This window comes from Oncorhynchus gorbuscha, linkage group LG12 (assembly GCF_021184085.1).
Source record: "Oncorhynchus gorbuscha isolate QuinsamMale2020 ecotype Even-year linkage group LG12, OgorEven_v1.0, whole genome shotgun sequence".
Lineage (NCBI taxonomy): Eukaryota > Metazoa > Chordata > Actinopteri > Salmoniformes > Salmonidae > Oncorhynchus > Oncorhynchus gorbuscha.
In genome coordinates, this window is record NC_060184.1 from 390,450 (window position 1) to 405,561 (window position 15,112).

A 15,112-nucleotide genomic window follows, 5' to 3' on the forward strand; every position below is an offset into this window, starting at 1 on the left:
GGCAAGCAGAGGGCAAGCAGAGGACAGGCAGAGGACAGAGGCAAGCAGAGGGCAGGCAGAGGACAGAGGCAAGCAGAGGGCAAGCAGAGGACAGGCAGAGGACAGAGGCAAGCAGAGGGCAAGCAGAGGGCACAGGCAGAGAGCAGAGGACAGGCAGAGGACAGAGGGACACAGCGGAAGCAGAGGACACAGCGGAAGCAGAGGACACAGCGGAAGCAGAGGACACAGCGGAAGCAGGCAAGCAGAGGACAAGCAGAGGACAGAGGCAAGCAGAGGGCAAGCAGAGGGCAAGCAGAGGGCAAGCAGAGGGCAAGCAGAGGACACAGGGGAAGCAGAGGACAGAGGGGAAGCAGAGGTGAGGGAAGAAAAAACAATTGGGATTCTCCTTTAGCCTGGTGGAACCAGCGTGATCACTGTGTTTACCATTCCTTTCACTTCATCCATGGTAAAACACAATGTTGAACCCAATGAACAGGCCGGTAGCACCAAGCTAACATGCTCTGTCAGACACACTAAGGAGCACGGTAATGAACAGAAACACACCAGCGAGTCCAGTAACTTAAACAAGCTTATTTTTAATGGATCTGCAAAACTGTTTGAATTTTCTTGAGAACGTTCAATCTCCTTCCATACAACCGAGAGAGTGTTCCAACATTACAGAAACAACGTATTACAAACGCTTCCAACCCAAACATCTGCATGCATGAAAAATTAAACCCCAAATAAAGGAAAATAAATCCAAATGTAAAACAATCCCCCATCGTTAAGCAGACATCCTAACAAGCTGTTCTCTGGTTGGAGCAGACATCCTAACAAGCTGTTCTCTGGTTGGAGGAGAAATTCAAACCTTTCTGCTGGGCCTCACTATGGGAGGAGCAAGAAGATTAAACAAATTTTATTGGGTGGATGTGGCTCCGCCCCCGTCTTCCATATAAGGCACAGGACAAAATAAACCCTCAGTTACAAAACTCAAAATGACCCAACACATCTCAGAAACCCACTAGTGTACAAAATGTTAGTCCTACATTTGTCTTTTTATTTTTTTTATTTTATGTATTTTCCTGACTGACGTGAGGGGACCCGGTGGACTCAGGCAAAGAAAAGATTAAAAAGGTGACTGACTTTTTGACTTGCATTTTGCAACCTTTAAAATAAACAGGAAACATGATCTCTTATTACCAAAACTGATTTTCAGAAAGATGACATCAGACCATGAGGGGGGGGGGGGGGGGGGGAAGACCATGGGGGTGGGAACAGAAGACTGAAGTGGTTTATTGTCAGTGAGAACAGATGGAGATAGAGAGAGAACAGATAGAGGGGACGAGTGTTAGAGAGACTGAGTTAGCGGTTAGAGAGAGTGTGTGTGCTTCCGTGCGTTAGTGTGTGAGGGACAGACAGGGTTGTTCTAACTGCAGCACTTGCTCTTCCATCCTGTGACTCCACTCCCACCGCTGATGTCCACGTTTTCACTGTTGGGCTCTTTGACGGGCGTCTGCAACACACACCCACGTTATATATATATATATATATATATATATACCACACACACACTATGCATAGAAACATTCCATCGACACCATTATTACACACCTTCCTGAGGATGTCTTCTGCTAGCGTGAGGAAAGCCTTCTCGATGCTGATGTTGGCCTTGGCACTAGTCTCAAAAAACCTAATACCATGTTCTCTGGCAATCTGCGAGAGAGAGCGAGAGAGAGACAGAGACACAGAGAGACAGAGACACAGAGAGACAGAGACACAGAGAGACAGAGACACAGAGAGACAGAGAGACAGAGACACAGAGACACAGAGAGACAGAGAGACAGAGAGACAGAGAGACAGAGAGACAGAGAGACAGAGAGAGAGCAAGAGACAGAGAGACAGAGAGAGAGCAAGAGATTAAATGAAAATATTAGAGGGTTGGTCCCAAAATAAGGCAAGTCTCCTGTGAGACAGGACTCAGGTTTCCTTACAACCTTTAACTGTGTGTGTGTTCTTGTGTTGCACAAGATCAAGCTAGTGTAATCCACGCTGTATGTATGCATGTGTATACACAGTACCAGTCAAAAGTTGACACCTACTCTTTCCAGGGTTTTACATTGTAGAATAATAGTGAAAACATCAAAACTATGAAATAACATGGAATCATGTAGTAACCAAACAAAGTGTTAAAAAAAATCTAAATACATTTTAGATTTTTCAAAGTAGCCACCCTTTGCCTTGACAGCTTTGCATACTTTTGGCATTCTCTCAACCAGTTTCATGAGGTAGTAACCTGGAATGTATTTCAAATAACTGGTGTGACTTAACAAAACGGCCTACAGGGAGGAGGTGAGGGCCCTCGGAGTGTGGTGTCAGGAAAATAACCTCACACTCAACGTCAACAAAACTAAGGAGATGATTGTGGACTTCAGGAAACAGCAGAGGGAACACCCCCCTATCCACATCGATGGAACAGTAGTGGAGAGGGTAGCAAGTTTTAAGTTCCTCGGCATACACATCAGACCAACTGAATTGGTCCACTCACACTGACAGCGTTGTGAAGAAGGCGCAGCAGCGCCTCTTTAACCTCGGGAGGCTGAAGAAATTATGCTTGTCACCAAAAGCACTCACAAACTTCTACAGATGCACAATCGAGAGCATCCTGGAGGGCTGTATCACCGCCTGGTACGGCAACTGCGCCGCCCTCAAACGTAAGGCTCTACAGAGGGTAGTGAGGTCTGCACAACGCATCACCGGGGGCAAACTACCTGCCCTCCAGGACACCTACACCACCCGATGTTACGGGAAGGCCATAAAGATCATCAAGGTCAGCAACCACCCGAGCCACTGCCTGTTCACCCCGCTATCATCCAGAAGGCGAGGTCAGTACAGGTGCATCAAAGCTGGGACCGAGAGACTGAAAAACAGCTTCTATCTCAAGGCCATCAGACTGTTAAACAGCCACCACTAACATAGCGTCTTCCCAGTAAGCCATGTTTCCGTGAAGCAGAGAACGTTGCAGTCTGATGTCCCTCTGGAATGCTACCCTTGCCCAGATTTCATCAACCTTGTTGTCAAGAGACTGGACATTGGCAAGAAGAATGCGGTGGAGTGGTGCCTGATATGCCCTTGTCCGGAGTCTGACCAGAAGACCGCTACGTTTCCCTCTTTTTCTGAGTCGTTTTTTTGGGTCGCTGCATGCGATCCATTCCGTTGTCCTGTTTGTAAGGCAGAACACAGGATCCGCGTCGCAGAAAACATATTCTTGGTCGTACTGATGGTACTGATGGTGAGTTGACGCTGATCTTATATTCAGTAGTTCTTCTCGACTGTATGTAATGAAACCTAAGATGACCTGGGGTACTAATGTAAGAAATAGCACGTAAAAAAACAAACTGCAGTTTCCTAGGAACGCGAAGCGAGGCGGCCATCTCTGTCGGCGCCGGAAGTGCAACTGTGATATCTTTCAAACAGCTGCGTTAGAAAGGATTACCTACACATACTGAGCAGCTCATATTATAGACACAAGGCAGCTACATGGCAGACCAATCAGAACTCATCTATCGGCATGTCCAGCCCACTCATTATCTCAGCCAGTCATGGCTAGCGGGAAGGTTGCTGACTTTCTGTGGCTACTAGGTTCAAGTTAACGTTAACGTTCAAATGTCTCTCTTGTGAAGTAGTGACGCAAGACATACGCCTAGTTTCCTAAAACCAGTCATATTCACGCCATCAGTGTTGAGTCAGTGACGCTGAAACGTATAGATGAACGTCATAATAGATTAGTGTCTCCCCTTCCCATTGGTCTATTATATGGACAACGTCATGGTGTCTCCCGTTGTCATTGGTCTAATATATGGACAACAGTGTCTCCCCTTCTCATTGGTCTATTATATGGACCACATATTAGTGTCTCCTCTTCTCATTGGTCTATTATGTGGACATCATAGTGTCTCCCCTTCTCATTGGTCTATTATATGGACAACATAAACAAGATGACTATGAATAGTAGTCTAGTCTGCAAATGTGATGATGCCTGGAATGCTTTATTATAAAATGTGCATTATTTTGAAAATTTGCTTCCCCTAACTTGAAACTCACTGCCTATACATAAGCTAGTGATTGAGCTGTTCATTACTCGTATTGTTGACTGAAGGTACATTTTATAACGTTTACAATTGTAACAAATAATCTGCTCAGAACACAATCAAGGAACATCAAAAGTCGTGCTATAAATTCACAGACAACACAAAGATTCGTTGATGTCCTTCCAGATTCCCTCTGTCTACCCAAGGACGACAGAGGACAAAAATCAGTTAACCACCTAACTGAGGAACTCAATTAAACCTTGCGCAATACCCTAGATGCCTAGATGCAGTTGCACCCCTAAAAACATCTCATAAGAAACTTGCTCCCTGGTATACAGAAAATACCAGACTTCTGAAGCAAGCTTCCAGAAAATTGGAACGGAAATGGTGCCACACCAAACTGGAAGTCTTCCGACTAGCTTGGAAAGACAGTACCGTGCAGTATCGAAGAGCCCTTACTGCTTCGCGATCATCCTATTTTTTCAACTTAATTGAGGAAAATAAGAACAGTCCGAAATTCCTTTTTGATACTGTCGCAAAACTAACTAAAAAGCAGCATTCCCCAAGAGAGGATGGCTTTCATTTCAGCAGTGATAAATTCATGAACTTCTTTGAGGAAAAGATCATGATTATTAGAAAGCAAATTAAAGACTCCTCTTTAAATCTGCGTATTCCTTCAAAGCTCGGTTGTCCTGAGTCTGCACAACTCTGCCAGGACCTAGGATAAAGAGAGACGCTCAAGTGTTTTAGTACTATATATCTTGACACAATGAAAATAATCCGGGCATCTAAACCTTCAAACGGCACTGGACCGACCCTATTCCAACTAAACTACTGAAAGAGCTGCTTCCTGTGCTTGGCCCTCCTATGTTGAACATAATAAACGGCTCTCTATCCACTGGATGTGTACCAAACTCACTAAAAGTGGCAGTAATAAAGCCTCTCTTGAAAAAGCCAAAAATATTTTTAAAACTATAAAATCGGCCTATATAGAATCTTCTGTTCCTCTCAAATTCTTTAGAAAAGGCTGTTGCGCAGCAACTCACTGCCTTCCTGAAGACAAACAATGTATACGAAATGCTTGTCTGGTTTTAGACCCCATCATAGCACTGAGACTGTACTTGTTAAGGTGGTAAATTAACTTTTAATGGCATCAGACCAAGGCTCTGCATCTGTCCTTGTGCTCCTAGACCTTAGTGCTGCTTTTGATACCATCGATCACCACATTCTTTCAGAGAGATTGGAAACCCAAATTGGTCTACACGGACAAGTTCTAGCCTGGTTTAGATCTTATCTGTCGGAAAGATATCAGTTTGTCTCTGAATGGTTTGTCCTCTGACAAATCAACTGTAAATTTTGGTGTTCCTCAAGGTTCTGTTTTAGGACCACTATTGTTTTCACTATATATTTTACCTCTTGGGGATGTCATTCGAAAACATAATGTTAACTTTCACTGCTATGCGGATGACACACAAGCTGTACATTTCAATGAAACATGGTGAAGCCCCAAAATTGCCCTCGCTAGAAGCATGCGTTTCAGATATTAGGAAGTGGATGGCTGCAAACTTTCTACTTTTAAACTCGGACAAAACAGATGCTTGTTCTAGGTCCCAAGAAACAAAGAGATCTTCTGTTGAATCTGACAATTAATCTTAATGTTTGTACAGTCGTCTCAAATAAAACTGAAGGACCTCAGCACTACTCTGGACCCTGATCTCTCTTTTGAAGAATATATCAACTGTTTCAAGGAAAGATTTTTTCCATCTAACATTGCAAAAATCAGAAACTTTGTCCAAAAATGATGCCGAAAAATTCATCCATGATAATGTCACTTCTAGGTTCGACTACAGCAATGCTCTACTTTCCGGCTACCCGGATAAAGCACTAAATAAACTTCAGTTAGTGCTAAATACGGCTGCTAGAATGCTGACTAGAACCAAAAAATTTGATCATATTACTCCAGTGCTAGCCTCCCTACACTGGCTTCCTGTCAAGGCAAGGGCTGATTTCAAGGTTTTACTGCTAACCTAAAGCATTACATGGGCTTGCTCCTACCCATCTCTCTGATTTGGTCCTGCCGTACATACCTACACGTACGTTCACAAGACACAGGCCTCCTAATTGTCCCTAGAATTTCTAAGCAAACAGCTGGAGGCAGGGCTTTCTCCTATAGAGCTCCATTTTTATGGAATGGTCTGCCTACCCATGTGAGAGACGCAAACTCGGTCTCAACATTTAAGTCTTTACTGAAGACTCATCTCTTTAGTGGGTCATATGATTGAGTGTAGTCTGGCCCAGGAGTGTGAAGGTGAACGGAAAGGCTCTGGAGCAACGAACCGCCCTTGTTGTCTTTGCCTGGCTGGTTCCCCTCTTTCCACTGGGATTCTCTGCCTCTAACCCGATTACAGGGGCCTAGGAGGGGTGCGTCACTTGAGTGGGTTGAGTCACTGATGTGATCTTCCTGTCTGGGTTGGCGCCCCCCCCTGGGTTGTGCCGTGGCGGAGATCTTTGTGGGCTATACTCGGCCTTGTCTCAAGATGGTAAGTTGGTGGTTGAAGATATCCCTCTAGTGGTGTGGGGGCTGTGCTTGGCAAAGTGGGTGGGGTTATATCCTTCCTGTTTGGCCCTCTCCGGGAGTATCGTCAGATGGGGCCACAGTGTTTCCTGACCCCTCCGGTCTCAGCCTCCAGTATTTATGCTGCAGTAGTTTATTTATCGGGGGGGGGGGGTCAGTTTGTTATATCTGGAGTACTTCTCCTGTCCTATCCAGTGCCCTGTGTGAATTTAAGTTTGCTCGCTCTAATTCGCTCTCTCTCTCCCTCGGAGGACCTGAGCCCTAGGACCATGCCTTAGGACTACCTGACATGATGACTCCTTGCTGCTGCTCCAGTTTCAACTGTTCTGCCTGTGATTATTATTATTTGACCAAGCTGGTCATTTATGAACATCTTGGCCATGTTCTGTTATAATCTCCACCCGGCACAGCCAGAAGAGGACTGGCCACTCCACATAGCCTGGTTCCTCTCTAGGTTTCTCTCTCGGTTTCTTCCTAGGTTTTTGCCTTTCTAGAGAGTTCTTCCTAGCCACCGTTCTTCTACACCTTTCGGGTTTTAGGCTGGGTTTCTATACAGCACTTTGAGATATCAGCTGATGTACAAAGGGCTATATAAATAAATTTGATTTGAAATGGACAGTTATTCTAATATCTTCAAAGTGCCCAGTAGGGACAACCATCCTCGACTTGCATGTTCTGTTAAAATTAATTACCATAACCTAAATGTGTTTTCTTTAATTCTGAGCAACGTGGGTGGACGCCCTAATCAGGTTAAGGACCCAATGCATATTGATCCCATACGTTTCTCAAATGTCAGAAAAATGTAGATGCTGCCGGTCTATATGTCCATTTTCATAACGGAAACCCTGGTGTGGGGGTTGTGTCTCACCTGTTCCCCCTTGGCTTTTGGTACCACCCTCTTGTCCTCCATGTCACACTTGTTGCCTAGCAGCATTCTCTCCACGTCCTCATTGGCATGCTGAAAAACATATTACAGACTAACTCGAACCCTTACCGTGAAATGCTTACTTACTTACAGGCCCTTAACCAACAATGCACATTGTTCCCCACTGTTCCTATTTTCCCTCAGTGTGTATGTTTTCATTAATCAATGTCTATATAGAATCCATATGTTGTTCTGAAATATGAACAAAAAAAAATACTGGCCATTTTTAACTCTATGGTGGTGATTTGACAAAATTACAATAATGGTCTTGAATTGGACTGGCATTTCCCCCTCCCGGTCTGAGTCTTGACTCTGTCGCCATTTTCTCCAGTCTCTCTTTAGGTGGTCTCAAACATTGGTGTGTATAATGTCCATGTGTGTATGTATGTGTACCTCGTCGATGTTGCGGAGCCACTTGCTGATGTTCTCGAAGCTCTTGGCGTTGGTGATGTCATAGACCAGCATGATGCCCATGGCGCCTCGGTAGTAGGACGTGGTGATGGTGTGGAACCTCTCCTGACCAGCTGTGTCCCTGTTAAACACATATATATATAAACCTCTGACCAGCAGTGTCCCTGTTAAACACATTATATTTACACCTCTCCTGACCAGCAGTGTCCCTGTTAACTTCTTATGGCTGGGGGGCAATAGAGTAGCTTGGATGAATAAGTTGCCCAAAGTAAAACAGCCTGATCCTCAGTCTCAATTGCTAATATATGCATATTATTAGTAGTATTGGATAGAAAACACTTAAGTTTCTAAAACTGTTTGAATGGTGTCTGTGTATAACAGAACTCATATGGCAGGCGAAATCCTGAGGAGAAATCAAGGCAGGAAGTGAGAAATCTGAGCTTTGTATGTATTCCACCACAGTTCAATGAAATCCCCTTGAGATATTAATGTTGCACTGCCTAGGGGTTCCACTAGATGTCAACCATCTATAGAAATTTGAATGAGACTTCTACTTTGTTGTGGGACTGAATAAGAACAGAATGTACAGGTGTCTGGCTGTCAGCCATTTTCTGACCATGCGCATTCCTCATGGTATCCACTTGCATTCCATTGATCATGAAGGCAAAGGAATACTCCGGTTGGAACTTTATTGAAGCTATATGTTAAAAACATCCTAATTATTGATTCTGTACTTAGTTTCAAATGTTTCTTCGATCTGTAATATAACTTTTTGAAGTGTTTGTCCGACATAGCGCTGACCAGAATGAGCGTTTGGATATGTATACCAAACGCGCTAACAAAAGAAGGTATTTGGACATAATTAACCGACATTATCGAACAAAACAAACATTTATTGTGGACCTGGGATTCCTGGAGTGCTTTCTGATGAAGATCATCAAAGGGAATATTTATCATGTAATTTCGTGTTTATGTTGACGCCATCATTGCGGCTAATGTGACTTACTTCTGAGCGCCGTCTCAGATTATTGCATGGTTTGCTTATTCGGTAAAGTTTTTTTTTTGTTTGTTTGTTTTTTTATCAGACAGCGCTTGCATTAAGGAGAGGTATATCTATAATTCCATGTGAATAACTTGTATTACCATCCACATTTATGATGAGTGTTTGTTGAATTGATGTGGCAATGCAAAATAACTGGATGTTTTTGGAACTAGTGAATGTAATGAGCCAATGTAAACTCATTTTGATAAATATGAACTTTATCAAACAAAACACATGTATTGTGTAACATTAAGTCCTATGAGTGTCATCTGATGAAGATCAAAGGTTAGTGATTCATTTGATCTCTATTTGTGCTTTTTAAAACTCCACTTTGGCTGAAAAAAAATAGCTGTGTTTCTGTGGCTAGGTGGTGACTTAACATAATTGTTTGTGGTGCTTTTGCTGTAAAGCCTATTTGAAATCAGACACTTTGGTGGGATTAACAAGATTACCAGTAAAACGGTATAAAATACCTGTATGTTTGAGGAATTTTAATTATGAGATTTCTGTTGTAAATTTGGCACCCTGCTCTTTAATAATAATAATAATAATATAATATATGCCATTTAGCAGACGCTTTTATCCAAAGCGACTTACAGTCATGTGTGCATACATTCTACGTATGGGTGGTCCCGGGGATCGAACCCACTACCCTGGCGTTACAAGCGCCATGCTCTACCAACTGAGCTACAGAAGGACTGTTGTCATATCATCACATTAACGGGATTGCAGCCATTACACACACACACACACACACACACACACACACACACACACACACACCTCTCCTGACCAGCTGTCCCCCTGTTAACTTCCCTAGGGTAGGGGGCAGCATTCGGAATTTTGGATGAAAAGCATGCCCAAATTAAAACGGCCTGCTACTCGGGCCCAGAAGATATGATATTCATATAACTGGTAGATTTGGATAGAAAACACTAAATTTTCCAAAACTGTTAAAATAGTGTCTGAGTATAACAGAAATGATTTGGCAGGCGAAAACCTGAGAACTCTATTCAGGAAAGTTCTGGTTTTGTAGTTTTCTATTCAATTCCATTACAGTATCCATTGACTTAGAACTCAAATTGCAGTTCCTAAGCCTTCCACTAGATGTCAGTCTATAAATTGTTTCAGGCTTGTATTCTGATAAATGAGGGAGTAAGACCAGTCTTAATGAGTGTACCCTGAGTGGACCCAATTTGATTTTTTTTGTCTGTGAGCCTGGGGATTACTGAAGACGAACAGAGGTTTTTTGGATATAAAGAGACTATCGAACAAAAGGAACATTTATTGAGTGAAATTAATGTCTGAGTGCAACCATATGAAGATCAAAGGTAAGGGATTAATTCTCTCTATTTCTGACTTGTGTAACTTCTACTTGGCTGGCTACTGTTTGTAATGATTTGTCTGCTGGGCTATGTTCTCAAATAATCGTAAGGTATGCTTTCACCGTAAAAGCATTTTAAAAATCTGACAGTGGTTGTATTCACAAGAAGTTAATCTTTAAACCTATGTAAAATATGTTTTGTTTACTGAATTTTATAATGACTATCTGTATTTGAATTTGGCGCTCTGCAATCTCACTGGATGTTGGCCAGATGGGTGCGTCCCACATACCCTAGAGAGGTTAAACATGTATATAAACAGCTTTGACCAGCTGTCCCCTTGTTTAAATCCTAGTAGAAAATGCCTCCTCTTTAAGTCAGTTAGGATCACCACTTTATTTTAAGAATGTGAAATGTCAGAATAATAGTAAAGAATCATTTATTTCAGCTTTTATTTCTTTCATCACATTCCCAGTGGGTCAGAAGTTGACATACACTGAATTAGTATTTGGTAGCATTGCTTTTAAATTCTTTAACTTGGGTCAAACGTTTTGGGTAGCCTTCCACAATAAGTTGGGTGAATTTTGGCCCATTCCTCCTGACAGAGCTGGTGTAACTGAGTCAGGTTTGTATGCCTCCTTGCTCACACACACTTTTTCAGTTCTATAGGATTGAGGTCAGGGCTTTGTGATGGCCACTTGACTTTGTTGTCCTTAAGACATTTTGCCACAACTTTGGAAGTATGCTTGGGGTCATTGTCCATTTGGAAGACCCATTTGAGAGCAAGCTTTAAGTTCCTGACTGATGTCTTGAGATGTTGCTTCAATATATCCACATACTTCTATTTTCTCATGATGCCATCTATTTTGTGAAGTGCACCAGTCCCTCCTACAGCAAAGCACCCCCACAACATGATGCTGCCACCCACGTTCTTCATGGTTGGGATGGTGTTCTTCGGCTTGCAAGCCTCCCCCTTTTTCCTCCAAACATAATGATGGGCATTATGGCCAAACAGGTCTATTTTTGATTCATCTGACCAAAGGACATTTCTCCAAAAAGTACGATCTTTGTCCCAGTTGTGTGCAGCTGCAAACCGTAGTTTGGCTTTTTATGGCGGTTTTGGAGCAGTGGCTTCTTCCTTGCAGAGCGGCCTTTCAGGTGATGATGATAGAAGACTCGTTTTACTGTGGATATAGATACTTTTGTACCCGTTTCCTCCAGCATCTTCACAAGGTCCTTTGCTGTTGCTCTGGGATTGATTTGCACTTTTCGCACCAAAGTACGTTCATCTCTAGGAGACAGAACGAGTCTCCTTCCTGAGCAGTATGTTGGCTGCGTAGTCCCATGGTGTTTATACTTGCGTAATATTGTTTGTACAGATGAACGTGCGTGGTACCTTAAGGCTTTTGGAAATTGCTCCCAAGGATGAACCAGACTTGGAGGTCTACAATTATTTTTCTGAGGTCTTGGCTGATTTCTTCTGATCTTCCCATGACGTCAAGCAGAGAGGCACTGAGTTTGAAGGTAGGCCTTTAACCTCTTGCTCCTACCTGACACGCAGGCATCCCATCTAGACATCTGGAAATGCAAATGCGCTACGCTAAATGCTAATAGCACTCGTTAAAACTCAAACGTTCATTAAAATACACATGCAGGGTATTGAATTAAAGCTACACTCGTTGTGAATCCAGGCAACAAGTCAGATTTTTAAAATGCTTTTCGGCGAAAGCATGAGAAGCTATTATCTGATAGCATGTAACACCCCAAAAGACCCGAAGGGGACGTAAACAAAATAATTAACAGTCGGCGCTACACAAAACGCACAAATAAAATATAAAACATTCATTACCTTTGACCATCTTTGTTGGCACTTCTAGATGTCCCATAATCACTATTGGGGCTTTTTTTCGATTTAAATCGGTCCATATATAGCCTAGATATCGATCTATGAAGACTGATCAAGGAAAAAAATAGCATTTTATAACGTAACGTCATTTTTTTAAATTAAAAAAGTCGATAAACTTTCACAAAACACTTCGAAATACTTTTGTAATGCAACTTTAGGTATTAGTAAACGTTAATAAGCGATCAAATTGATCACGAGGCGATGTATATTCTATAGCTGTACGTCTGGAAATAATGTCCGGGTAAATCTCAACCAAAATATCCGGTCGGAGACCGGAAGAACTGCGCTGCCTTGTGTCTGTTTGACCAAGAAACAAATAGTAGGCAAATGACAAGACTTGACATCGTGTGGAAGCTGTAGGTATTGTAACCTCGGCCCCATTTAATGTGGTTCACGTTTAACAATTGGTTGAAGTGGCGCATGGATATATTTTCCCATTTTCAGTGCAGATTTTCCTGCACTTTTCGATTGAAACGCACGTTCTGTTATAGTCACAGCCGTGATTTAACATTACATTACATTACATTTAAGTCATTTAGCAGACGCTCTTATCCAGAGCGAATTACAGTTTTCTAAACGTCTGAGTTTTCTATCCACACATACTAATCATATGCATATACTATATTCCTGGCATGAGTAGCAGGGCGCTGAAATGTTGCGCGATTTTTAACAGAATGTTCTAAAAAGTAGGGGGTAGGAGTAACAGGTTATATACATCCACGGGTACACCTCTCCAATTGACTCAAATGATGTCAATTAGCCAGCCTATCAGAAGCTTCTAAAGCCATGACATTTTCTGGAATTTTCCAAGCGGTTTAAAGGCACAGTCAGCTTAGTGTATGTAAACGTCTGAACCACTGGAATTGTAATAGTGAATTATAAGTTAAATAATCTGTCTGTAAACAATTGTTGGGAAAACAATCACTTGTGCCATACACAAAGAAGATGTCCTAACCAATTTGCCAAAACTGTAGTGTGTTAACAAGAAATTTGTGGAGTGGTTGAAAAACAAGTTTTATTGACTCCAGCCTAAGTGCATGTAAACTTCCGACTTCAAACTGTATATATTATATACAGTCGTGGCCAAAAGTTGAGAATGACACAAATATGAATTTCCAATGTTTGCTGCTTCAGTGTCTTTAGATAATTTTGTCAGATGTTACTATGGAATACGGAAGTATAATAAGAAAGAATTATATAAGTGTCAAAGGCTTTTATTGACAATTACATGAAGTTGACGCAGAGTCAATATTTGCAGCGTTGACCCTTCTTTTTTAAGACCTCTGCAATCCGCCCTGGCATGCTGTCAATCAACTTCTGGGCCATATCCTGACTGATGGCAGCCCATTCTTGCATAATCAATGCTTGGAGTTTGTCAGGATATGTGTGTTGAGGATTGACCACAAGTTCTTAATGGGATTAAGGTCTGGGTAGTTTCCCCGCAATGGACACAAAATATTGATGTTTTGTTCCCTGAGCCACTTAGTTACCACGTTTGCCTTAAGGCAAGGTGCTCAATCATGCTGGAAAATACATTGTTCGTCACCAAACTGTTCCTGGATGGTTGGGAGAAGTTGCTCTCGGAGGACACGTTGGTACCATTCCTTATTCATGGCTGTGTTCTTAGGCAAAATTGTGAGTGAGCCCACTCCCTTGGCTGAGAAGCAACCCCACACATGAATCGTCTCAGGATGCTTTACTGTTGACATGACACAGGACTGATGGTAGCGCTCACCTTGTCTTCTCAGGACAAGCTTTTTTCTGGATGCCCCAAACAATCAGAAAGGGGATTCAGAGAAAATTACTTTACCCCAGTCCTCAGCAGTCCGATCACTGTACCTTCTGCAGAATATCAGTCTGTCCCTGATATTTTGCCTGGAGAGAAGTGGCTTCTTTGCTGCCCTTTTTGACACCAGGCCATCCTCCAAAAGTATTTGCCTCACTGTGCGTGCAGATGCACTCACACCTGCCTGCTGCCATTCCTGTGCAAGCGCTGTACTGGTTGTGCCCCGATCCCACAGCTGAATCAACTGTAGGAGACGGTCCTGGCGCTAGCTGGACTTTCTTGGGCACCCTGAAGCCTTCTTCACAACAATTGAACAGCTCTCGAAGTTCTTGATGATCTGATAAATGGCTGATTTAGGTGCAATCTTACTGGCAGCAATATCCTTGCTTGTGAAGCCCTTTGTGCAAAGCAATGATGACGGCACGTATTTCCTTGCAAGTAACCATGGTTGACAGAGAAAGAACAATGATTCCAAGCACCACTCTCCCTTTGAAGCTTCCAGTCTGTTACTAGAACTCAATCAGCATGACAGTGTGATCATTGTGTCCTCCTCCCAGAGCGCTAAGAACCTTGGCGTGATCCTGGACAACAAACTGTCGTTCTCAACTAACATCAAGGCGGTGGCCCGTTCCTGTAGGTTCATGCTCTACAACATCCGCAGAGTACGACCCTGCCTCACACAGGAAGCGGCGCAGGTCCTAATCCAGGCACTTGTCATCTCCCGTCTGGATTACTGCAACTCGCTGTTGGCTGGGCTCCCTGCCTGTGCCATTAAACCCCTACAACTCATCCAGAACGCCGCAGCCCGTCTAGTGTTCAACCTTCCCAAGTTCTCTCACGTCACCCCGCTCCTCCGCTCTCTCCACTGGCTTCCAGTTGAAGCTCGCATCCGCTACAAGACCATGGTGCTTGCCTACGGAGCTGTGAGGGGAACGGCACCTCAGTACCTCCAGGCTCTGATCAGGCCCTACACCCAAATAAGGGCACTGCGTTCATCCACCTCTGGCCTGCTCGCCTCCCTACCACTGAGGAAGTACAGTTCCCGCTCAGCTCAGTCAAAACTGTTCGCTGCTCTGGC

At 43.1% G+C, this 15,112-nt stretch overlaps 1 protein-coding gene across 1 annotated transcript in view; it reads right to left on the reverse strand.

The window, feature by feature from the left end:
* Positions 1–555: 555 nt before the first annotated feature.
* The window catches only part of LOC123990446 (ras-related protein Rab-10), a 44,077-nt gene continuing 29,520 nt past the window's right edge, over positions 556–15,112 (reverse strand). Inside the window, exons 3-6 of the mRNA XM_046290980.1 lie at positions 7,961–8,099; positions 7,511–7,600; positions 1,591–1,692; positions 556–1,492 (exon numbers count right to left, since the gene is read on the reverse strand). Of these exons, the coding sequence (XP_046146936.1) occupies positions 1,406–1,492; positions 1,591–1,692; positions 7,511–7,600; positions 7,961–8,099 (418 nt within the window). The 3' untranslated portion in view covers positions 556–1,405. The remainder of the gene's footprint in view (positions 1,493–1,590; positions 1,693–7,510; positions 7,601–7,960; positions 8,100–15,112) is intronic.